This window comes from Brachyhypopomus gauderio, chromosome 17, assembly GCF_052324685.1.
Source record: "Brachyhypopomus gauderio isolate BG-103 chromosome 17, BGAUD_0.2, whole genome shotgun sequence".
Taxonomy (NCBI): domain Eukaryota; kingdom Metazoa; phylum Chordata; class Actinopteri; order Gymnotiformes; family Hypopomidae; genus Brachyhypopomus; species Brachyhypopomus gauderio.
In genome coordinates this window covers 19,988,981-20,013,338 of record NC_135227.1, presented here as the reverse complement: position 1 = coordinate 20,013,338, position 24,358 = coordinate 19,988,981, and the positions used below count along the sequence as shown (strand labels likewise).

Genomic DNA, 24,358 nt, shown 5'->3' with positions numbered 1-24,358 from the left:
TGTGTGTGTGTGTGTGTGTGTGTGTGTGTGTGTGATACTCATCATACACACTCACACCCCCATGCACACATCCTGGCTCCATAGCTGATTGCTATTCTTGCTGTTCCTGATATGAACCACTTTGGTGTGTGTAACGACCATCAGTATCAAACATGGAGGAGCAGTGGCAGGTTGTCCAATGAGAAGGTTACGGAAGGACTGATCCACCTCCATCACTGCATCCTTGCTTTCTCTCCTCTTCTCTCTGTCCCTCTTTCTCACTCTCTCTCCCTCTCTCTCTCCCCCCTCTCTCCCTCTCTCTCCCTCTTTCTCACTCTCTCTCCCTCTCTCTCCCTCTTTCTCTTTCTCCCCATCTCTTTTCCTCTCACCCCATCTCTCAATCCCCCCTCCTTTTTTCTCTGACATGATGTATTTATGTCGTCATCATGCTGGTTGCTGTGGTAACAGAGAAAAAGGAAAGAGAGAGAGGAAGAACACAGGAGAGGGAGGAATAGACAGAGAGAAAGAGGAGAAGGAGAGCCATCTTTTGACTTGAAAAAGAAACAAAAAAAGAGGAAAGGAAGGTGAAAGGAGATGTGATGTTTTAGAGTTCACACTAAAGAAGTGGAAAAGAACTCCAGAAACAGACACAACAGCAGTTACATAACCATCACACACACACACACACACACACACACACACACACACACACACACATAATCACTCAAACACACACACACACAATCACTCAAACACTCATACATACATGCACACACTCCCTCAAACACACACACACACACACACACACAATCACTCAAACACTCATACATACATGCACACACTCCCTCAAACACACACACACACACACACACACACATAATCACTCAAACACACACACACACACACACACACACACACACACAATCACTCAAACACTCATACATACATGCACACACTCCCTCAAACACACACACACACACACACACACACACACACACACACACACACACACACACACACACACACACACACACATACTCAGGGATGACAGATGGATACTGTTTTCCACACGGCTGGAGGTACCGGTACATGCAGTAGGGCTTTGACATGTTTTACACTCCTCATACCATGCACACACACACACACACACACATTCACACACACTTACACCCACTCACACACTTACACACACACTTACACACACACACACACACACACACACACACACACACTTACACACATTCACACACACTTACACCCACTCACACACACCCACTCACACACTTACACACACACACACTTACACTTACACACATTCACACACACTTACACCCACTCACACACACCCACTCACACACTTACACACACACACACACACACTTACACACACACACCACACACACACACTTACACACATTCACACACACTTACACCCACTCACACACTTACACACACACACACACCCACACACACACACACACACTTACATTATTATTATCTTATGATACCGTGCAAAATAAAGGTGACGTGATCAAATAAGTGTTTGTGAGCCACAGCACCAAGCCAGCAGTAGTTCTGGGGAGTCTGAGGTGTAGAGTGAAGCTAGCGGTAGCTGCTTATGGGTCATCTAGCATTCATAACTGGCACTACGAGACCTGCAGCTCTGGTCTTACACATGTGGGGGAGAAGAGTGAAGAGATACAAACATCTCAGTCACCCTCTTCCTGCCTCCTAGTCAGGGGCGGTTTGTTCATTAGGGCGATTGGGCGACGCACCACCAGGATGAAAAGGAGGTTTTTTTTTCTCTCATTCTATCACGGCATTTCACTAGCTATGTCTGTACTGGACAGCGTCTCTTGCCTCTGAATGCCATTGTCCAATCAGCGATTAGGTGCATTCCCTGTAGTCCCGCCTTTTTTGGGGCGATTTGAGACTAACTGAAAATCGCCCCGACTGCTCTTGTAGACTCTCATATTAAAAGTTTTTTTTCAAAGTGTAGGCGCTGCAATGCAATGTCTATGGGTTCCGGGAGGGCGTGCCACTACGTGCTTACGTCAGACGTATTTTAACCGGAACATCAAAAATGACACTGGCATTTGTAAACTTTTTCTTGAAATAGGCTTACATGTTTTTTAAATAAATAAATAAGACAGTCTCTGTTCAACTCCGCCCACTTACAGGGTTGCCAACTCTCACGCATTGAGACACACGCATTTGACTGTCTTCACACGCTTACACGCCACACTTCCGATATCTCACGCCGAAAAAAAATCTAGTTTATTTAACTCTGATCCACATCTATGATTCAATGAGTTACTAGTTCGATCTGGCGCCAACCACCGGCGATCGATCGATCGCGATATAATACTGAATTTAGTCCATTTTACACCCCGCCCAGTAACAATTTACGTTCGCCGCCAAGCCCCGGTTTTTTATTTCAGGTTTGACGTTGTGTTTTTGAAAGTAGGCAGCACTCTGTCGCCAGGACAGAGTGTACAACGGACCTTAATATTGTCTTCCTTAGCCGAAATAAAATCAAAATAATGCCTGTATTTCCAGCTGCTAAAGGCGAACCTCTCCTTACGTCTGACTTTGGCGCCGCAGAGCAGAGATGACGTAACCGCGTAAGAAACGTGTAGCCAAAAAATAAGAATGAATAAATATAACCTACGTTCCCCCGAAATGCAGAAATAGTAACGCACGATGCTTTAGATAAGTAACTTTAATCTGACTACTAGTTTTTAAATAGTAGTTGCGTTAGACTACTCGTTACTGAAAAAAGTAGTCCGACTACAGTAACGCGTTACTAAGTAACGCGTTACCGGCATCACTGTTCGTGAGTTTGGCTTGAGTTACAAAATGCTGGGAGAAAAGATGCCAAAACAATGAAAGCCTGGTTTCCTCCAGACCATCTCCTCAAGTGTTCATCATTTTTTGAAAATAATGCAAGAATAACAAGACATTGTCTGATAAGCAAGACACCATCACTGAAGATGTTGAAGGAGGCCATGGAGAGAGAGCCCAGCAGTAGACCTATGGGCACAACAACTACAATAGAGCCTGGTGATGTTCAGACTGGAGATCGGCTTGTTGTCATGTATGAGGATCAGTGGTGGCTGTCTAAAGCCTTAACAATTGACCAAGAGCACCAAGATGTCCAGGTTGATTTTTTTCATCCACATGGGCCACATGTTGGGTTTCAACAAAGACAAGGATGTCGGGATGTCTGCTTTGTGCCATTTCCAAATGTTCTAGTCAAGCTTAATGACCCATCATCACCAGTTCATACAAGCAGAACCAGGAAATATACCAAATATCTGCAGAGGTCATGGACTTCATAGATGAGGAACTCATGAATCGTCTGTTGCCTGTTGTTTAAAGTCCATTGACTGCGCTGAGCAGTGAAAATCTGTGTCCAAATCTGTGTATTTTGTCCAATGATGTTTTAAAATGATGAATTGTATGAATTGATGAATGGTATGAATTGATGAATGATATGAATTGTTTTCTGGTGGTCATTTTTAATAAAGTAATCTCCTGTTCCATGTTTGTCACCACCGTCAGTTGTGCGTCACCACCGTCGACATATTGTCAACTCCGTCAGATGTTTTTTAATGTATTTTTTTCTTGTAAGAAAGTTCTATATCTTAATCCCCCAAGGTTTCCTAATAAAATTGTTGCATTTCCAAAATAAATGTGTAATTTTCATGCTTCTAAATATCACTGTTTCTTATGGAGATTAAATAAAAACTTTTCAAATCTATGTGACCTTAACTGTAATAATTCCCACTGAATAATCTACCTTTTAAAAAGTGATATAAAGTGATATAATTAATTTGTTCATAAAACAGAGAACAAAGAAACTGAAATAGGTTAATTCAAAATGCATTTCTTTACATCTCTATGTGTCTGATGGTGTTGACAAAAATCTAGTGCTGATTCCACAAACGTGTAAATTATAAAATAATGTTACGCTTGGGAGGTTGTTCCAAAACATGGTAAAATAGCCAAAGCCTCATTCAACAACAGTGTATGAAAAGATTTTAAAAATAATCCAGAAATATTTTTAGAAAGTTAAAACCTGTTTTGTCCCTGATATCAAGAATCACTGATTTTATAAATGTGCAAGATTATATTTTAATTGGTTAAGTCAGTTTTTTATTTACCCACTGAAATGGTCACCTTGGATGTCATCACAACAATTGCCCGGCCGCCACTGCTCCTAGTGCTGCCTGCGTGCGTGCGTGTGTGTGTGTGTGTGTGTGTGTGTGTGTGTGTGTGTGTGTGTGTGTGTGTAGGAGTAAAGTGGGTGCTCTGACTCAGCTCTGGTGGAATATCGTTGTACAGAATGAGAATCTCACCACCCACCTGCAGCTCTGACACACATAAACACTCGCGCGCACACACACGCAGACACAAACACACACAAACACCGAGTGCATGCATGCTGACACAGAAGCAGACACATTATTATCAGCTGCGCTATGTTTGAACTCACATCTGCAAATCTAACTCCAAATAAACCGGAGTGCAGCTAGCACGACCGAACCTGACCAATCACAAGTGTCCAACCGCTACATGCTACCACCTTAGAGCATCACCCTGACCAATCACAAGTGTCCAACCGCTACATGCTACCACCTTAGCATCACCCTAACCAATCACAAGTGTCCAACAGCTACATGCTACCACTTTAGCATCACCCTGACCAATCACAAGTGTCCAACCGCTACATGCTACCACCTTAGCATCACCCTGACCAATCACAAGTGTCCAACCACTACATGCCACTATCGTAGCATCACCCTGACCAATCACAAGTGTCCAACCGCTACATGCCACTATCGTAGCATCACCCTGACCAATCACAAGTGTCCAACCGCTACATGCCACTATTGTAGCATCACCCTGACCAATCACAGGTGTCCAACCGCTACATGCCACCATCATAGCATCACCCTGACCAATCACAGGTGTCCAACCGCTACATGCCACTATCGTAGCATCACCCTGACCAATCACAGGTGTCAAATTGCTACATGCTACCATCTTAGCATCTTTTAACGGTTTACTAACTGAATCAGGAGGGTGAATGTCTGGTAACCCAATGCACCACAAATTCTTGTTTATTCCCTGAACTGTAAAACTTCAAGAGCCAGTTTGCTTGAGCCACATTTAGCCAAGACCTACACTAGTTTCCCCAGATCTAGCTATAACCTACACCTAGAGCCAGGTTTAATGTAAGCCTAGACTAATTTCTTAGTGCCAGGTTTAGCCTAGGCTAAAATGGTGTGCATGCATGTTGCAAAGGTCAGAGTCAGGAGTGGGTGTTGGGAGGGAAGTGGGGGGGGGCAGGTGTGGGGGCTGAAACACTCTGACTGGAGGCTTCTGATGATGGCGGGGGCTATTTTTATGTCTGAGCTCTGAGCCCCGGCTGCACCAGTGTGTGTTAGCTGAATAATGATAACGTCGTCAGTGACAGTGCTGTCTTCACAACCCTGCACGGAGCTCAAGAAGGCTAAGCAAGACACAGCTGGAAATATCCCAGCAAAACACACACAGTGTTTGACAAGCCAGCAGTGTTCTCCGAAATACTCTGCTAACTGCTGAGTGCGAGCTACCTTTACACCACTGAAAACACAGCAGCAAGACCAGAATCAAGACGAGTCTGGATAAAGCTAGCATCCTACTGCGTGATGAATTTTTTCTCTTGTTTTTATATCATTTTTCTATTTTTATATAATAAAAATAAATGTTTGTTTCCATATAGAGAAAGCAATGATGGATGTGTAAATTGGCAAGCAGGCAAAAGGGCAAAAGATATATGTTCTAGGCCCACACACGCTGACGAGTGTGTCAGCCAGGATGACATGGGTAGTGACCTATTCTGTTATGTTCACATTCAAGAAGGTGATATATAAAGACCCCGCATACCAACAAACACCTAATAATGTGTGAACTCTGCCATAAACAGCCTGTCAATGTGTTTTGGGCATAGTAACATTAGTAGCGTAATGGCTGTGGGTTTCAGTTATACCGCCGGTCTCCTGTTTGGATTACCCTCTTCCTTGCATATCTAGAAACCCTTTCTGATCTAGAATTAGGTCTAATCTCTAAGTAGCCCTCATCTCTGACTGCACATGTGATTGATTAGGCCAGATTCTCCGAGCCAGACGAAGCCCATTCTGGTCCAGCAGTGTTGAGCAGTGATTGACCATCACACTGTAGTTGGGAAGAGTGTGAGGGAAGCCGTCCATTTGTGTCTTGTTCAGCATGTCTAATATGAATAACACTGGCATGTTAATTGCTATGGTAACCTAAAAAGGATTCTAGAAAATGAACTGGACAAGGGAGACAACAGCCTGATATCGAACCACTGAACAAACACAGAGATGTCCTGCCAGTAATACAGAGGAACCCATAAGCAAAATCACTGCAGAGTTTTCAACAAAACCGCACATACATACACACACACACACACACATGTTGTTAAAGGAGTACTGGAAAATACTGAAAGTAAAAGATTGAACCACTGGCAATATAGCAAAGCTTTAATGACAGATCAATAGATCAATCTCCCCCCCCCCCCCCCCCCCCCCCCCCGTCTCTCCCCCCTCCTCTCTCCCCCCCCACCCCCTCTAAGTCTTTTGAAACAGGGTCTTTGGGATATCCGTGATTTTTGAGCTCTGGTTGTGCTGTCATCGATAGAGGTCTTCCATGACGCAGTCAGTATGTCCTCAAAATGAAATGACCAGCTGAGTAAGAACAGGTATAGGAGCACAGGACCCACCCCACTCTGTTCTAACCCACCCACAGATTACACACAGTATCAGAGGTTATCAGAGGCGGACGAAGTAATCAATTTCATTACTTGAGTCAAAGTACAGATACCACTGGTCAAATGCTACTCCGATACAAGTGAAAGTTGCATGTTCAAAATCTTACTTAAGTGAAAGTACTGAAGTACTTGCTTTTAAAAATACTTAAGTATTAAAGTACACCTTCCGTCACATTTGTAAAAAAGTTATAGTTTAAAAGTATTATACATCCTACCAAATCCTCTTTGGGCATAATAATCATACAGTCTTTGATAATAATCCATAAGGCATATTCCAATTATGTACATCATTCAGGTAGTGGTAGCAGAAAAGTTTAACCTACACTTTAGTTCAGGGGTACTCAACTAAATTTTTCCGCGGTCCAATTTTGGCAGATAACTGTGACCTGAGGTGCGGGGTTGGCGAACGTAAATTGTTGTGCGGGGGGGGCGTTGAACGTAACACTCGTGACGGAGTGTTTTTTCAATAAATGCTCCGGTTTAAAATGAATTCTCCCGTCATAAATTATAAATATGTTTTTTTTTTGTCCGTATCCAGTTAATCAGGAATGAGATTGGGTCCGGACAGGACTGCGTTCGGGTCCGGATCCGGACCGCGGTCCGCCAGTTGAGTACGTCTGCTTTAGTTTAACGAACAAAAACATTTTCTAAAACCACAATTCACTGATTAGCCTAGCCTAACCTGTTTAAGCAAATTATGTTACCATATTAAAAGTCAATAATAAAATGACGGTTTTCTCTCTTTGCTAGTTAGGTATTCAGTCATCCAATACAACATTATGCTACAGTCAATATTAACAAAGACAAAGTAAAATTAGCAGTGTGGCATCTTGGTAGTCTAACCTTGCTACAACCTTTTGCAGTATGGCTAAAGCCCGCCAACTCCATGCCACCCAACATGCTAACAAACTCTTTTCAAACTAGAAATCACAGCCACATTAGAATTATTGACATTAATTCTACACTGACATTAGAATGGAAACATTATTTGACAAGATTCAATTAACCCACACGGTTTCCCTTATTGATGTTTCCGTAGTTTGAATTACTTGCCAATATAATGTTAACATTATTTATAGTGATCCTAGCAGACCTAGCAGTGGAGTGAGCAGGCAAAGTCATTTCACTAGCCTTACTGCAAAGCTCCTCTGACTACATAGTCACTCAACAAAACATTTAGGCTGCATACCGTAATATACTTCCTCAGGTGGGATGGTGAATTTTTGTATGCAGTGATATAGTTTGTTTTTGGCAAACAAAGCATGCATTTAAAACGATAGGAATGATTCATCCGTTCAGAAAACTGGAACATTTTGTCGAGATACGGCCATGGGTGCAAAAGAGCATGCCAAGGTTGCCAGCTCTCACGCATTGAGCGTGAGACACACGCATTTGACCGTTTTCACACGCTCTCACGCCACAGTTCCGATATCTCACGCCGAAAAAAAATCTAGTTTATTTACCTCTGATCTATATCTATCAACCACCGGCGATCGCGATATAATACTTAATTTGTGTCAATTTTTCACCGCCCCGGTAACGTTCACTACCCCCCGATCAACAATTTACACTCGCCAACAAGTCCAGGTTCAAATCTCCCTCCAAGCGATCTTGAAAAGTTGGCAACCCTGGGATGCTCCATCACCGCCGTCTCCGCTCATGTTGCTGTTATTTAGGAAAAGAACGACTAGCGACACCGAACTTGATTTTACACCTCACAGACACATCCTTGATTGCTGATAGGCTGTCACCTGTGAAAATACTATCGGGGGAGGGGAGGAGAGTTGTGTGTGGAAGTAACGAGTAACGAGAGCTGGACAGAAATGTAGTGGAGTGATAAGTACTGTATTTGTTATTCAACTGTAGTGAAGTGAAAGTCATAAGTATTTTAAAAAAAATCAACTTAAGTAAAGTACAAATACTCAAGAACTGTACTTAAGTACAGTACTTAAGTAAATGTACTTTGTTACTGCCCACCTCTGGAGGTTATGATGTATATTACACACAGAGGTGGGTAGGAACGCGTTACATTTACTCCGTTACATTTACTCAAGTAGCTTTTTGGACAAAAATGTACTTGTAGGAGTAGTTTTAATATGAAAGACTTCTACTTTTACTTGAGTAAATATGTGGTGAGAAAAACGCGACTTTTACTCCGTTACAATCGGATTTGCGCCGCGCGCTACCGTTACTTTCGTTTTGTAAATAATTTGTCTTTTCAGTGAGAAGACTGACCAACGTTCGTCACCAGAATATGAGTGACCAATCAAATGAAGCCGGTCAATCACGTGATCACATACGCAAACTTTCTCCACCGTAGCAAGAAAGTGACAGAAAAGCCTACCGAGCATCCCTGACCTCACATACAGCCAATGTTTATATTACAAACGTGTAAAAGGACAGCTATATAATGCGCTGCAGGGTTGCCAAGTTTTCAAGATCACTTTTAGTGAGATTTAAACCGGGGTGGGGGGTGGAGGTTTGGGTGGTGAACGTAAATTGTTGATGGGGGGGGGGGGGGGGGGGGGTGTAAAATGGACACAAATTAAGTGTTACTGTTAGGGGTGGGCGGATCGATATTTATATCGATAGTATCGATACAAAGGTGAGGATCGGTATCGGATTGATACCACAGAGAAAATATCGATTCTTGTGCTGCAGTTTAGAGGTCTGCGCGGGACTGCTTTTTTAATTCCACTCCCGCTTGTTTTAATCCCGCTCCCGCCAAAAATCGCTTGTTTTAATCCCGCTCCCGCCCGCACCGGCCAAAAAATCGCTTGTTTTAATCCCGCACCCGCCCGCCACATACATATTTCTGTCGCCCCCCGCCCGCAATCCTAATATGAATTGAATTAATTAGATTTAGTACTTGAAATTTTCTTATGTATTTATTAAAACAGCAATATAGCGATGGATCGCGCTGTCCCATTTCTTACCACAGTCCAAACACATGCCGTCAGGTGACGTACACCAACACTTTCTGATATCAATCACAACAAGCCGATTTCCCTCTCCATTAATTACAATGGAATATGACTTCCATACATCAGACTTTCCTGTAGTTGGCTTAATTGTGGTGTATTCGCCTGTTTTAATTTAATTTTCCACAGCTGAAACTGGTTGACCGTCTACAGCAGGGGTCGGCAACCTATGGCACGCATGCCACCATTGGCACGAGGCATAATCACTGGCACGCGACACGCTGGACCAGCATCAGCAAAAATATATATAATTTAATATAAATTATTATATTAATGGATTATAATTTCAAGTTAAAAGTATCGCCCCCCCCCCCCCCCTGCGTCCTGCTTTAAAAACGTGATTTGCATATCTGTCACGTGCTGCATGCAGGCGTGATGTTGGACACGCCCCCACGCGACGCGATGCTGGCGACTCGGCAACGGAGATCGATTTTATCGCTTTCGGTGTGAACGCACAGTTATATCGCGATCGATCGATCGTCAGTGGTTGGCGCCAGAGCGAACTAGTAACTCATTGAATCATAGATGTGGATCAGAGGTAAATAAACTAGATTTTTTCGGCGTGAGAAATCGGATGTGTGGCGTGTAAGCATGTGAAGACAGCCAAATGCGTGAGAGTTTGCAACCTTGGCGCTGCCAATTGTGTCTACAAATGTGTGGACATTTCAGCCTACAAGAACTCAACATCAAATATGAGGAAACACGATGCGATAAGTTTGCTGTATGTATAATTTTGTGTAATGCTATATCTCTGAGGCATAACGTTTGTATGATGTAATTATTATATGTATAACGCAGTGCAATACTAAAAACCAGTTCTCACACTGATTGTACACACTAGCAATATAGGATGATTAAGTCTGCTACAAATTGATTCAGTTGGTGTCAAGTTGCAGAGTTGTATAATCCAGGTTCAGAAAGTAAAAGTCCCCACCAGGATTTTGCTCAGGCTTGCTGGATTGTGTTGATTCCACTCATTTTACCTGGATTGCACTAATTAGAAATCTAGCAAGTTTGAGCAAAATCCTGGTGAGGACTTTTACTTTCTGAACCTGGATTATACAAATCTGTCAAGTTGTAGCTATATGTATTGGCTGACAGTCTCATCAGTTAGTGCCTTTGTGGAACACATTAAAGTTACACAGGCCTAATAATTAGGAACAAACAAAAATACACATTATTTATAATAAATAATTTATATATATATATATATATATAATATTTATTTATAATAAATTATTTTTATCATTAAAAGTCATTGTTTCCCGTAATTCAATTTCCCATGATGTAATTTACTGATACGAGACAGTACTCATGCATTTACTCACTACTTGAGTAGCTTTTAATCAAAGTACTTTTTTACTTTTACTCAAGTAAATTTTTGGGATGCATACTTTTACTTTTACTTGAGTAACATTTGGTTCAAGTAACTGTACTTTTACTTGAGTAAAATTGTTGAATACTCTACCCACCTCTGGTTACACACAGTATCAGAGGATAATGTCTGTTACATTGGCAAACAGATCCAACAACCAAAACCTGCATTGATAAAAATTATATCAGAGCATAACCACAATACATCAACACTTCCTCCATAACCACAATACATCAACACTTCCTCCATAACCACAATACATCAACACTTCCTCCATAACCACAATACCTCAACACTTCCTCCATAACCACAATATCTCAACACTTCCTCCATAACCACAATACATCAACACTTCCTCCATAACCACAATACCTCAACACTTCCTCCATAACCACAATATTTCAACACTTCCTCCATAACCACAATACCGCAACACTTCCTCAATAACCACAATATCTCAACACTTCCTCCATAACCACAATACCTCAACACTTCCTCCATAACCACAATACATCAACACTTCCTCCATAACCACAATACCTCAACACTTCCTCCATAACCACAATATTTCAACACTTTCTCCATAACCACAATACCGCAACACTTCCTCAATAACCATAATATCTCAACACTTCCCTCCATAACCACAATACCTCAACACTTCCTCCATAACCACAATACCGCAACACTTCCTCCATAACCACAATACATCAACACTTCCTCCATAACCACAATATCTCAACACTTCCTCCATACCGACTGGTGATTTACACAGTAACAGAAGGGAATTAACACAGTGAGGGGACTAAACACAGTGAAGAGAATGAACAGAGTGAGGGGAATTAACACAGTTAAGGGAATGAACAGTGAGGGGAATTAATACAGTGAAGTCTCTTCATGCACATACCGTGTTCCAGCTGTTCAAAATGCATTGGTCTGACTGACTGTATTTACTAACCTCTGACAGGCTGAGATTAGTAAATACAGTCAGTCAGACTGGGGTTAGTTCATACAGTACATGTGTCAGTCACTGACAGTCAGTCTGTATTTATTAACCCTAGCCTGACTGACTGTATTTACTAACCCCAGCATGACTGACTGTATTTACTAACCCCAGCATGACTGACTGTATTTATTAATCCCAGCCTGAATGACTCTGACTGACTGTATTTACTAACCCCAGCCTGTCTGAATGTATTTACTGGTCTGAGGTCTCCTGTGCCTGTCAGAAAGGCACAGAGCCTCCAGACTCAGAAACCCCATCCACACAGAGACAATATGTGAGACAACACTAAGACAACGCTGAGATATGAGTCTTCACCAGAGCTGTTCCCATTGGCTCATGCTGAGATTCAGTATCTCCAATTACTTCAGCCATCAAAGATCACAAAGGAGATGAAGGAGGAACCTCACTTATCCAGGGACGGAGTACCACCCACATGAACCCAGACAGCACACCACCAAGGCTCCTCTGAGCTTCTGGACATCAAACATTTTCTTTCATACATCACATCTGCTGAAAAATTAAGGCATGACTCCCATAGTTAACGGTGTTGTGAAGACGAAGATTTAATATTTTATTGCCATTCTGACTAGTTCTGATTATTCTGTAGCGTGCTCATTGGAGGCCAGAGACTGAAGAAACCATGACAGCACAACAACATAGCAACAGGCGCCAAGCGACGTACGTCCAACGATAAAGTGGCAGTGTGATTAAAGACGGTTTAAAGTGTCAGGAAGGATTAAATCAGTGCAGAAAGAAGAGTGGGAGAGGCCATCGTATCCACTCAGACACACATGCTACATTTTCAGCATTTTCCAGTGACCCAGGCAAAGAGGAAAGTGAAGGACTGGTGCTGTGTGCACAGTAATCCTGACTCCATCATGGTGATGAAGAGCACTTCTGTTCACCACACACAGGGACAAATGTCCTGCAAGTGCTGAGGTCACATGACCTGAACCAGCAAAAACAGCAAAGCTCAGTTAACACTCTGCATTCCACAGCAGCAGTTTATCTAACGATCAACTTTAGGAAACCGTTGGGTCCAAAATGCCAAGACCCCCTGGGACGATGTCAAGGTTTGGTCCAAACGCAACTCCACACTGCGCTTGATCGGGAGTTAAATAACACATGACTCAATGGGCGAGAAGTTCTGGATCTCCTATAAATACACCAGGGCTATAAGATTAGATGTCTCATCTCCTCGAGAAAGCCACTCGTGTGTAAAGAAGAAGAGGAGAGAGGCCAGTAAAGGCGAGAGTGCCTGTAACATCCTTCACCTGCCTGCTGAGGCACTCTGAGCCGTGAAAGCAGAGGGCACTTTGACGGCGGAGGAACTCCTCAAGGTGAAGATGTAAAATGAAAACTGTGCTGCTCTCCATGGTGAGGCAGCGTTCTGCGTGACCTCACCGCTGCACCATTATAGTGACCCAAGGGTGCACGCCTCGGTGCACGGCAGAAGGATTCTCACACCGGTTTTCCTGCATGCATGTAAATTACTCGATTACTTTGTTTTAGTACTGGACTGTAATTACTGTGATAATGGACTACTGCAGTACACACACACACACACACACACACATAAAACCCACTCCATTATTTTAGGCTTTTCCCTGATGCCAAAGCAACCAAAGCAAACTGAGCTGAAATGTGGGCGCAGAGCTCGTGTGTAAAAGTGAACCGGCCTTCGTCTGAAAACACAGCAGTCTCATTAGCACAGGGGTGTCCAGCTAACACCCAGCCAGTGTGTCCTCTGGGATTAATTAACCTTACATATATACTATACATTTGTGTGTGTGTGTGTGTGTGTGTGTGTGTGTGTGTGTGTGTGTGTGTGTGTGTGTGTGTGTGTGTGTGTGTGTGTGGTGTGTGAATATGTGTGTGTGTGAATATGTGTGTGTGTGTGTTTATGTGTGTTCCTCATATGTAATTAGAAGAGGCAGATTTCTCCCTCCTTGAGTCTTAATTTCATGTAATTACCAGTTGCTGCTTTTGAACTTCTGATTTATAAAACACAGCATAGAAGACTTAATTGAAAAGACCATTTTTAAAAGCCATTTGAATTATCCTGCCAGCTACCATAATAAAAGCAGAGAGCGCTCTTATTTTGACACAGCAGGCTGAACTATGTTTCTGCACAGCTAACCTTTCAGCAGCTACTTTTAGGAAAACCCCCTTTAAGACGTTCTAGCTTGACTCTCCACAGCAACAGACAAAGTGCTGGCATTTCAACTGCATCAGACTTTTTTCCCCCATTTTCCTACATTTCACGGAACATCGTCTATTTCTTGGTAAAATGCTTTCAGTTACACCAGCAGGGCATGAATCACACTACTGAAATCTGCTTCCTACCAGAGTCTGCAGTAACAGTCTCACCCATCATCTCAATGACACATGAAACCCCCCACACAAGTACAGCACCTGAACTGATCACCACAACGCAGTATAATCACTAAACTCTTCTCAGTCCTTTTATTCTGTTTGCACACAGAAACTCAGTTCTGCTCTGTGATGCCTTCTGACTGTTGTAAATGTAAAAGTGATGTGCAGGTGGTATCTGCCTGTGCAAACATGTCCCTGTTGTAGGAACACACTGATTCCTTTGGACATGCTTGGAGATCACAGTTAAAATAATCAGAAAAGAGGGACATATACACACATTTCACATGCACACACATTCAAGCATGCATGCCTAAATTCAGGGAAAGTGAAAAACAAAATAAACACACGCACATCCAAACACATGCACACACACACACACACGTGCGTGTTGAGAGTGCTGAACTCTGATTCTCCAGTAGTAGTGTATGGAGTGTGCTGAACTCTGATTCTCCAGTAGTAGTGTATGGAGAGTGCTGAACTCTGATACTCCAGTAGTAGTGTATGGAGAGTGCTGAACTCTGATACTCCAGTAGTAGTGTATGGAGGGTGCTGAACTCTGATACTCCAGTAGTAGTGTATGGAGAGTGCTGAACTCTGATACTCCAGTAGTAGTGTATGGAGAGTGCTGAACTCTGATACTCCAGTAATAGTGTATGGAGAGTGCTGAACTCTGATTCTCCAGTAGTAGTGTATGGAGAGTGCTGAACTCTGATTCTCCAGTAGTAGTGTATGGAGAGTGCTGAACTCTGATACTCCAGTAGTAGTGTATGGAGAGTGCTGAACTCTGATACTCCAGTAGTAGTGTATGGAGAGTGCTGAACTCTGATACTCCAGTAGTAGTGTATGGAGAGTGCTGAACTCTGATACTCCAGTAGTAGTGTATGGAGAGTGCTGAACTCTGATACTCCAGTAGTAGTGTATGGAGAGTGCTGAACTCTGATACTCCAGTAATAGTGTATGGAGAGTGCTGAACTCTGGTTCTCCAGTAGTAGTGTATGGAGAGTGCTGAACTCTGATACTCCAGTAGTAGTGTATGGAGAGTGCTGAACTCTGATTCTCCAGTAGTAGTGAGCGGAGAGTACTGAAGCACTAAACATTCATTAAACCCTGAAAAGAAAAACAGCTGTTCAAAACCTGCAATTTACCGGCATAAGTGGACACATGGCTGCCCTGTAATTTCACAGCAAGCCTGAAATAGATCAAAAATACAAACAGAAATACAAAAATTCCACTAATACTAAACCAAAACAAGAACACACTAATTTATCTCATGTTGCTTGAACTAACATACATATTGCTCTGATCACAAGTGCTAAAGTGGGGTGGAAAGTGCCTTTGGGGGCACTTTAAGCCAACCCCCCCCTCGCCCAAACCTACAACTAGAGACACAAGCCCCACCATTGCCTAGTGCCCCCTCCTGCTGAGCTCTGCATGCTGCTCTCTTTAGGACCCTGGGAGGGGCAGTGCAAGTCTCCCGCCCCTGACTGCCAACACAGAGCGTCACTCCAGCTCTGTGCCTTCCCACACACCACTGCTGGGGCCTCAGCGGGCTGAATCAGCCCACACAACCCCCCTCAACCTCGTTCAAAGGAAACACTTTAAAGAGACACTTAAAAGGCACACGCATTACAGCACACGCGTTAGAGCACCCGTGAAGAGACGCTGGCATCATCCTAGCCATCCCATTTCTTTCATTACTTTAAAGCTCAAGAAGACACACAGCAGGTTCTTGGACTCAAAAACAATCACGATAAATTCAAATCAAAGGCACTAATAGAGTAACCTAGGAGTGAACTCACTTTATAATGATCTAGTCCGGTATGGCATATACGGCCTTATTCCAGGTTCTTTGGTTTGTGTCCAGTGTGGTCCACTGACAGCTCTTTGAGCTCCCGTACTGGGTGTAGGAACAGTTACTGCGATGGTTCTTTAAGATTGGAGGAGAAACTGCTAGACACTCTGAATATATCAGGGAACATTTATTATTCTCTTAAATAGTCATGGTACAGTGGCATCTGCTCAGAAAACGCATTGTAGAGAATGTTAGAATCAATTTGTGTGTGGATGTGCGTATACATGTGTAGGTTTGTGTGCGTATACGCGTGTGTGTGTCTCACAATGGGAGTTAGAGAAACCTTCAGGTGGTGACCTCCCCAGCTCATGTTGTGTGTGGTGCTCCACAAACACACTCCTGCCTTCTTACTGTTCTTCTCCCAGTAGTGTATTTATAATCGCATGCTTTAGTCACTAGTCAGACTTCATTGTGGCCTGGCAAAAATAAATAAATAAAACGTCCTTCACAAGAAGCATGAATCAGACAGAGGAAGTCTCAGTCACACAACACTGCCCATTCATACGTAATCCACACTGATCTGCAGTTTGCCATCAAAGGAAGACTTCACTCAAAACACCAGTGAGGCCAAACAGAGAGAATGTTATTTGGAAACAATCTTATCTGTTTCATGATGCTAGCCAAGAAACTGTCCTTTTCATTCATAATTAGCACTTTTAGAATGTTATGGTAATATGGACCTTTAATGAAACATTAATACCAATCACAAAATTATAATTTACATACTCAAACACATAATGTGCGAAAGAATCCCTTTGACATTTTAATGCAGAACCTTAAGAGAAAGTCTTTATTAAAGTCTTTATTAAAGTCTTTGCTCTTTGTACCATTAATGCCATTAGCCAAGTCTGCAAAGGGAGAGATAGAGAGAAAAATACAGAAAATGAGAAAGAAAGGGATGGGAGGATGGGAGAGGGGGAAAAAGAGAGAATGAGAGAAAGACAAAGGAGACTAACATAAAGGATGAGAAAATGAGGGAGGGACAGAGGGAGGATGACAGAGTGAGGGGGATAGAGACAGAGATACAGAGAGATAGATAGAGGGAGGATAAGAGAGTGAGGGAGAGAGAGAGAAAGTGAGATACAGAGAGATAGATAGAGGGAGGATAAGAGAGTGAGGGAGAGAGAGAGAAAGTGAGATACAGAGAGATAGAGGTAGGATGAGAGATTGAGGGAGAGAGATAGAGGGAGGAAGAAAAAGTGAGGGAGAGAGAGAGATAGAGAGAGACAGTCTTCCCTGCATTCAAATCGGCTGATGCATCACATTGAGTCACAACAACAGTTTGAGAGTGAATCAGAACAGAAAAGAATGTTGATCTGGGTGGTGTCCAAAAGGCAGAGTTCTCTCTCTCTCTCTCTCTCTCTCTCTCTCTCTCTCTCTCTCTCTCTCTCTCTCTCCACACAACTGCACCTCATCTCACACTGAAAAAAATAGACTAGCCATGTCTTGGATTTATGTAAGCATTTTGAGTGTATCTAACACAACTGCCTCATGTTTTAAACAGACATGTAATTTTATTGTGTAAAAACTACACAACACACAGAGAGAGTAAGTTGCTGCTGAAGCAAAACAAATGTGTGCAACCAACGTCCACTATTGAATTGAGTAAATCCAACAAGTTCTTTTTGTCAGTGCACCTGGACTTCTGCAATTATCTGCCTGCACACTCAATGGCACCCTACCCACAATCCCACACTCAATGGCACCCTACCCACAATCCCACACTCTGCTTCCACAGCACATCGGCTGTAGGAAGAAAAATTCATCTCTCCAAATCGCATGCCGACCCTCATCTTTATGAGAACTCGGGAAATCACAGGAAGATTTTATTGATAATGAGATACTAAAACGTATTAGCACTTGCTAACTGGGTCCTGCCGGTTTTTATTCTATTCTTTGGCCCCAGTTAACACTGCACTGAGTCCCTCCAGCAGTCATACAGCATCAGGCTTAAATCCCGTAATCATGAGAGCATGTGTGATGATACAAACATCCAGGCCTCCAGACCATGGTCCACAGTCATACTGAATAACTATGAACGAAAGAGAAGGACAGAGAAAGAGAATGAGACAGAGACGAAGAGACAGAGATAGAAAGAGAGGGGAAGAGAGAGAATGAGGGAGAGAAAGGAAGAGAGAGAATGAGGGAGAGAGAGAAAAAGGCACTAGATTTCCTAAGCATATGTATGAACCAAGCAGTGGGAATGAGCTAGTGAACCTTGTTAAAGATCAACGGGTGTAAGGTACAATGTTGTGAGTGTGACAGCCATTCCTTTTTATAGACCAGCGTGACAGCCATACCTTTCTATAGACCAGCATGTTGGGGGAGTTGTCTGCCTCCCCATTGCTGTTCTGGCCAGTGCTGTTGGTCTGCGCCATGATCCAGACGCACTAGACAACAGCTTGTCCTCCACACACCACCACTAAACCTGGAGAAGAGAGGGTAGCCAGTCACACTCCAGCAAGGTGTGCAGCATCTGATTGGCTCCAACCAGGCTAGATTGGGCCGAAACAACCAATCAGCGAATCAGAATAACAGCAATGGTTTGTCATATTGAACAGACATGGGAAGGTGAAAGAAATCAAGCGGGTTTTATTGCATGTACCGTGTCACTGACTTCAAACTTGCTTAATTGTATGAGCTTTTAGACGCAGCCCAAACCGGCAGCACTGGCTAAGGCTGAAAGTGTAAAAATGCCGCGTTTCTCTCTCTGCAACCTGTTAAAGGAAAAGTATCCACATCCCTCTGGATACATCGACTGCATCTTAGAGAGTCTGGCGCTTTATTCAGGAGAAAAGACAATTCTACTATTTAAAAACACACCTTTCTGCATGAGAATTTGATATCGGGTAATATAAAGTCGAGATGTTTTAAAATATCCAAATCTCAAAGCATTGATGTACCGGCGACAAAATACGTGCACAAATTCAGGAAGACCACCTTGCGTCCAGATCATAGCGTGTAAAGCTCTAACTGACACGGCAAATTCTTTCTTTGTTTCAGCCCTTCGCAACACTGTACAAGACCAACAATAAGTGGTAATGTCTTGCGTTCGTGATCATTAAAAGCATAAATTATCACCAACATCCACCCACCCACCTCCCTACCCCCTTTCAGGACCACAGACAGCTCCCGTGAACACGCATCGTTTTCAATAACTTGCGTTTCTTCGCAAACCTCGCAACACCAAAAACCAACAAGACGTAAATAAATCCTGTAATTTCCATTCTTACCTCAGACACGCCCGTCTCGTTGAATTCAGGCTATCCGCTGCGAAAAGGCAACGCTCTACGGTGTCAGCTGGCAAACGTAGAAAAGCGAAGATCATTCATTTGAAACGTGATGAGTCCGTGAGTCGACAGAGTGTCTATCGAAAAGGAGGGTCGCCGAAGGACGGGGCGCGCGACAGCTACCAGGGCACGCGCAATCCACCCCAATCCAATCCTATTCATCCAGGAAAGACAAAAACCTCTGCACTACATTTAAACAAACGCAATAATCATGAATCGTTAAACGAAGGTAATATAGTGTAAAGGAAATTAGTCTAATCAAAGCACTAACTAAAGCTTCTGCAGAATAATGAACACGGACAGTGTGCAGTCTGAACTGCTGCCTGATTTAACCCGAACCGAAAGACTGCATGACCGTGTCATACGTGACATGCGTAATATTTTACATACATTAAACAATTAAGCTTAGAGCTCGGGGTTTCCCTCAAAGTGCATATGACAAACACGGACATAATTCGGAGCCTATATGACAATAATACCCAAGTCATGTTATGTAATTATGTAATAACATCCACGGGGCCTAAATAACTTCATTAAGTTAATTTCAAACTTAATTAGAATGAAACCGATTAATTCATGTCTCATTTATCGTGGCACATTAGTAGCAGAAATATGGTGAGCATTAAGATAATTTATTAAAACAGGATTACAGGTCACGGATAAACAAAATTACTATTTAATTTCCAATAAAGAAATACACCATATATGAAAATATTCGAAATTTTGTCAGCATTTCCAACATGAATGACATGAATTCCAACTGCGTTTTCCAAAACAACTCTGCCGCGTGTCCTTTAAAAATGAATGGCAACTTAATTTGATCTGATCAACTTTCTAAATGCCTTTAGCCGCGCTCTCCCCAATAATAGTACAGCAGCGCCCCCTACAGTTAAACTGGGGAAGGGTCCCATGACTAAATCATAAATTGGGGGGGGGGGTTTATTTATGCGATGGCTTGGCACTCGCTCCTGTCCCACCGCCCAAATCTCATAAGAGATCAGAAACGTCCAATCCAGTCGCTGTGGGTGTGTTTGTTAGTGGGTATCATGGTTAATATGGTGGATATTCGTCTACACGCAGCAGTCAGTCTAGTGGTGGGAAGTGCACCAAGCAGAAGAACTGGAGACGTTTTAAAATAGACTACACATAAAACACAGATAGTACGATAGCACGGGCCCACGACCCAACGCCAACACCTTTTCGGAGTTGCAGGGAGCTTCGTCTCTTTAAGCAGCACATCTGATGTGTGTCGGGGGCGGGATGACTGAGTCCCGGTCCAGTGGACACGGTCCGCTCTCACTCACGGCTTCTCCACAGGACCGAGGATCATTGGTGGTGTTGCGGGAGGACACTTGGCATGTGTTAGTAGACGTTAGTTATGCTGCTTTGGAGGGGCAGTAAAAACGGCGTTTGCTTATCAAATGACTTTTGCGCGTTTGGGGGGTAGTAGTGAGTGTTTGAGGGGTAATAGTGAGCGTTTGGGGGTAATAGTGAGCGTTTGGGGGTAGTAGTGAGCGTTTGGGGGTAGTAGTGAGCGTTTGAGGGGTAATAGTGAGCGTTTGGGGGTAATAGTGAGTGTTTGGGGGTAATAGTGAGTGTTTGAGGGGTAATAGTGAGTGTTTGGGGGTACTAGTGAGCGTTTGAAGGGTAGTAGTGAGTGTTTGGGGGTAGTAGTGAGTGTTTGGGGGTAGTAGTGAGCGTTTGAGGGGTACTAGTGAGAGTTTGGGGGTAATAGTGAGCGTTTGGGGATAGTAGTGAGCGTTTGAGGGGTAATAGTGAGCGTTTGGGGGTAATAGTGAGCGTTTGGGGGTAGTAGTCAGCGTTTGAGGGGTAATAGTGAGCATTTGGGGGTAATAGTGAGTGTTTGGGGGTAATAGTGAGTGTTTGGGGGTAGTAGTGAGCGTTTGGGGGTGGTAGTGAGCGACCCGTCGGGGGAGTTTTAGTTGAGCTCCCGCTAACAGGACCGCAGACGTCGGTTCGTGATCCAGAAGGACCTCCGTGTGTTGTGTCGTGCGGGAAACAGACAGACGGAAGATGGTTTCGTGGATTATATCCCGAGCAGTCGTGTGAGTATAATCTGCTGGGCGAGAGATGTTGGTGTGGTCTGACACGTCCGCGACTCGGTACCGTCGGCTCGCTGTGCGCGGAGACACAAGACCCAGTTTGTCTCTCCGGGGAGACACACCGACGTGTCCTCGCGACCAGCGCTCGAGCCGAGGCTAGCTGGGCTAAGCTAACGTTCGTTTTCCTAGTTTGCCCAAATTAGCGAGGGTGCAAAAGGGGAAAACGACGGCGCAGATCGTTTCTTCCGCTCGCATTGCTCAACTTTGCCGCCACACCCTGCTGATGTGTGTTGCCCCAGCTGGGGTAAAAGCGCGATAAACAGGTAAACGACACACCGTCGTACCTGTGTTACCTGAGGCGTCGCCGTTAGACACGTAGCCTAGGTAACGGCAGGTAAGTGTCCTCACACTGTTCACACCTGGTGCTGCTGTAGGTGGACCGCTGTGTGTCAACATGTCTCTGTTGTCCCTGGCATTTCAAGGACACTGCTACGTGTGTCGTATTACAAAGGGCCTAAAGCAGGTTAAAACGGTCAACTTTACTGTGTGTGTGTGTGTGTGTGTGTGTGTGTGGGTGGGTGTGTTTGTGTTTGTGTGTGTGTGTGTGTGTGTGTGTGTGTGTGTTTGTGTTGTGTGTGTGTGTGTGTGTGTGTGTGTGTGTATGTTTGTGTGTGCGGGTGTGTGTGTGTGTGTGTGTATGTTTGTGTGTGTGTGTATGTTTGTGTGTGTGTGGGGGGGGTGTGTTTGTGTGTGTATGTGTGTGTATGTTTGTGTGTGTGCGTGTGTGTGTGTTTGTGTGTGTATGTGTGTGTGTTTGTGTGTATGTTTGGGTGTGTGTTTGTGTGTGTATGTGTGTGTGTTTGTGTGTATGTTTGTGTGTGTGTGTGTGTGTGTGTGCGGGTGTGTGTTTGTGTGTGTATGTGTGTGTGTTTGTGTGTGTGTGTGTGTTTGTGTGTGTGCGTGTGTGTGTGTGTGTGTGGGTGTGACCAATGAGGAACTGTTTTTTACCCTACTCATGTGTCCTGGTGGACGTGTTGTTTATGTTTGAGGAGTCTTCCTCCACGAAGCAGGTTGTGTTCTTCTCCCTAGCTGAATTTCCACAGGATGTCCAGTACAGGACAGTGTGGTGATGCGCTGCACAATGTTGACTACAGGGCAGCACAGTGTTTGTACATTACTGGTGTGTAAGATTGAATTAACTTCTTACCCTCCAATGTTCAGATTCTCACTCATTATTACTTCTAACTACTTACTTTTAGCTTTAGTTTCTATAAAGTTATTGAATATTTCACTCTAGTGTGTAAATAATGTGTAGTATTTATATATTTAGTATTAAAGTAAAATAATATAGTAATATAGTACATTCTATACTATGGTATTATAATATTTATGTAGTCTTTAAATTTAGTAATGAGTATTTAGTAATGAGACTGTTACCATGGTGTTGTGATGTATTGTAGCACTGTGCCAAGCCTAAGTGGTAGCATGCTGATGATGCTTGAGGTGTAAGTGTGTGAAGGAGGGCTAATGATCTTGGCCCTGCCCCCATGACATTGGCCCCGCCCCTATCAGCAATGTCCAGTTTGTATGCCCCACCCCCTGCCCTGGGATGTCTGGCCCTGAAGTTTCTCTCTGCGGCCGCTACCACCATTAGCAACCATTAAAATTCTGGCTCATTTGCAAAGGGAACATAATTTACATCATGGCTGTGAGATGTAGGCCTATGTCACAACGGTAAGATTCACGTCACAGCTGTGAGATGTAGGCCTATGTCACAACGGTGAGATTCACGTCACAGCTGTGAGATGTAGGCCTATGTCACAACGGTGAGATTCACGTCACAGCTGTGAGATGTAGGCCTATGTCACAACGGTGAGATTCACGTCACAGCTGTGAGATGTAGGCCTATGTCACAACGGTGAGATTCACGTCACAGCTGTGAGATGTAGGCCTATGTCACAACGGTAAGATTCACGTCACAGCTGTGAGATGTAGGCCTATGTCACAACGGTGAGATTCACGTCACAGCTGTGAGATGTAGGCCTATGTCACAACGGTGAGATTCACGTCACAGCTGTGAGATGTAGGCCTATGTCACAACAGTGAGATGTATGTCACGGCTGTGAGATTCATGTCACAACGGTGAGATTCACGTCACGGCTGTGAGATTTAGCTGTGAGATTTTTGTTACGCCTGTGAGTTTTATGTCATGGCTGTGCTTTATTATAGCACCGTTACAGAGTAGTTAACAGAACATACTTCGTCGATGTTACACACATTACTAAATGCAATGCATTACCTATGGCCAGAGCCGGAGTGTCTAATCGGGAGATTCTGGAGGATTCCCGATGGGCCGGCTGATGTCAATCTCTAGTTTGGGCCGATTGGGAGGGAAAAATAATTTTTGGCCGGATTTGGGCATGAAACTCCCGGGCTGGAAAAAGGGCCCACTCCGGCCCTGCCTATGGCTTTTATAACTGAGCTGGCTCCTTGCAGAACACAGAATGTCAGTGTTGATTAGCAGACCATAGGGTTATTTGTGGGTGGCAATTTTATATAGTGCATTTTAGATTATAAGTCAACCATCAAAACTGGCAA

The 24,358-nt window shown here is 43.6% G+C and overlaps 2 protein-coding genes across 5 annotated transcripts in view; one reads left to right on the top strand and one right to left on the bottom strand.

The window, feature by feature from the left end:
- rgs7a (regulator of G protein signaling 7a) overlaps positions 1–20,017 on the bottom strand; it is a 51,396-nt gene extending 31,379 nt beyond the window's left edge. Inside the window, exons 1-2 of the mRNA XM_076977658.1 lie at positions 19,641–20,017; positions 18,708–18,835 (exon numbers count right to left, since the gene is read on the bottom strand). Coding sequence (XP_076833773.1) covers positions 18,708–18,785 — 78 coding nt within the window. The 5' untranslated portion in view covers positions 18,786–18,835; positions 19,641–20,017. The remainder of the gene's footprint in view (positions 1–18,707; positions 18,836–19,640) is intronic.
- A 734-nt stretch (positions 20,018–20,751) lies between these two features.
- Positions 20,752–24,358, top strand: part of reep3a (receptor accessory protein 3a) — a 15,596-nt gene continuing 11,989 nt past the window's right edge. For 2 of the 4 annotated variants that reach the window (XM_076978856.1, XM_076978855.1), the window contains exon 1: positions 20,766–21,763. In XM_076978856.1, the coding sequence (XP_076834971.1) occupies positions 21,732–21,763 (32 nt within the window). In that variant the 5' untranslated portion in view covers positions 20,766–21,731. Of the gene's footprint in view, positions 21,764–24,358 lie in introns of all 4 variants that reach the window. The other 2 variants (XM_076978853.1, XM_076978854.1) reach the window with 2 other exon arrangements.